At 32.7% G+C, this 1713-nt stretch overlaps 1 protein-coding gene across 1 annotated transcript; it reads left to right on the top strand.

Moving 5' to 3' along the window:
- The first annotated feature begins 417 nt into the window (after positions 1-417).
- Positions 418-1005, top strand: LOC127078881 (uncharacterized). Its single transcript, XM_051019296.1, has one exon. The coding sequence runs from the start codon at positions 418-420 to the stop codon at positions 1003-1005; it is 588 nt and encodes a 195-aa protein (XP_050875253.1).
- The last annotated feature ends 708 nt before the right edge of the window (positions 1006-1713 follow it).

Below are 1713 nucleotides of genomic sequence, written 5' to 3'. Positions count from 1 at the left end.
TTTTTCTCTTTGGTGGAGAGATATCCGGTTGGTTTGTGGAACTCCGTTTGGCGGTCATGATTGGTTTTGTGATTCAATTTCTTTTAAATTGGGAAGAGGCAATTCTATTCTTTTTTGGAAGCATTGTTGGTTGGGAAATATTTCTCTTAAGCTTCTTTTTCCTCGTTTATTTGAGGTTTGTTCTTTTCCTAATGCTCTTGTGATTAATTGTGGTTTATGGGAGAAAGTGGGTTGGAGTTGGAAGGTGGGTGTTGATTCTACCTTATTAGTAGGTGAATTATTGGAGGATTGGAAGGAGTTAATAGAGATATTAAAGGATGTTAAACCGTGTATGAATGGGGTTGATAAATTAATTTGGTGAGAGATGTGGGGGGTTTTTCGGTTAGGAATGCATTTAAACGATTGTATACTTTGAATATGGCTAATCCTACTGGTAGTGATTTTAGATTTTGTGAACTTAAAAGATTATGGAAAGCTACTATTCCGTGGAAAGTCAAGTTGTTTGGGTGGAGATGGATCTTGGGAGCCTTACCGACGAGAAAAGAACTTTGGCATAGAGGTGTGATTTTAGGGGTGGAAGCTTCTTTTTGTCCCTTATGTGACTTAGAAGAGGAATTTGTTGGTCACCTTTTTCTTAAGTGTGGTAAAGTTAAATCTATCTGGAAGGAAGTGTTCTCGTGGTTTGGAATGGATTTTGATGATCTATTGGAAAGTTCGGATATTGATACTATTGTTACCGGAAAAGATGTGCTTTTATTTCTATCAAATTCTTTGGATGGAAGAGTGAAGTCATCTTTTTTCGCTTTTATTTGGTCTTTGGTTTGTTGGAGCATTTGGAATGCTAGAAATAATTTGGTCTTTGAACATGCTATTTGGAATGTGGTAGAGATTTTATTGATTATTAAATCAATTGGGTGGGATTGGATTTCTATTTTGTCTAAGGGGAGTATAGATATTAATAGAGATTTATGGTTTGCTAATCCCTCTAATTTCATTGGATTGTAACTTTTTTCCCTTTGTATTGGGTTGCACCCCTTGTGCGTATTAATACAAGTGATTATAAAAAAAAAACTCTTTATTACAAGTGATATCATATAATCTTCTAAAATGAAATTGACATATTCTATCTAATCTATATTTTTTTATAAAATAAATATGACATCTTCTTGGTCTTGAGTTCAATTTATGTAGCAACCCTATGTAACAAACTCACCCTCTATTAAAAATGTATTTATCGGCTAGAATTATGTTTATGTGTCACCTCTATATAACATGTCATTTTAATTCACCTCTTTAAATAATATCAATAAATTAAAATATATTGGATGACAAATCATGTGCCACTTTGACTCATCGATTTGGCCACCTCAAAGAAATAAATTGAGATAGAAATAAAAAGAAAATATCAAGAAAAAAAACACATGCACTAACATTTGCTTCACTAAAAAATATTACCAGTAATACTCCATGGAAAGATACAATAACAACTTTGCTTATAGTAAGTGCAAAGCATCCCTGTTTTCGGTGGGGAAAAAAGTTAATTAATTTTTCATTTGAATGCTGACTAAACATCCTTGGTCACGTGCCACTTACATTCTCGTGAGGACAAGACAAACATTTCAATCAGACTCTGTAGGGTCATAATTGTCATTGCAACTTACATAAGTTCAATAATATTTAAATAATATATTTCTGAATATTTTAATAAAATAG

Source organism: Lathyrus oleraceus, chromosome 5, assembly GCF_024323335.1.
Source record: "Lathyrus oleraceus cultivar Zhongwan6 chromosome 5, CAAS_Psat_ZW6_1.0, whole genome shotgun sequence".
NCBI classification, from domain to species: Eukaryota; Viridiplantae; Streptophyta; class Magnoliopsida; order Fabales; family Fabaceae; genus Lathyrus; species Lathyrus oleraceus.
This window is presented reverse-complemented; position numbering and strand designations above follow the sequence as displayed.

What these genes read in the sequence shown, in the direction of transcription:
- LOC127078881 (XM_051019296.1), top strand. Translation starts at nt 418, where the DNA reads ATGGCTAATCCTACTGGTAGTGATTTTAGATTTTGTGAACTTAAAAGA.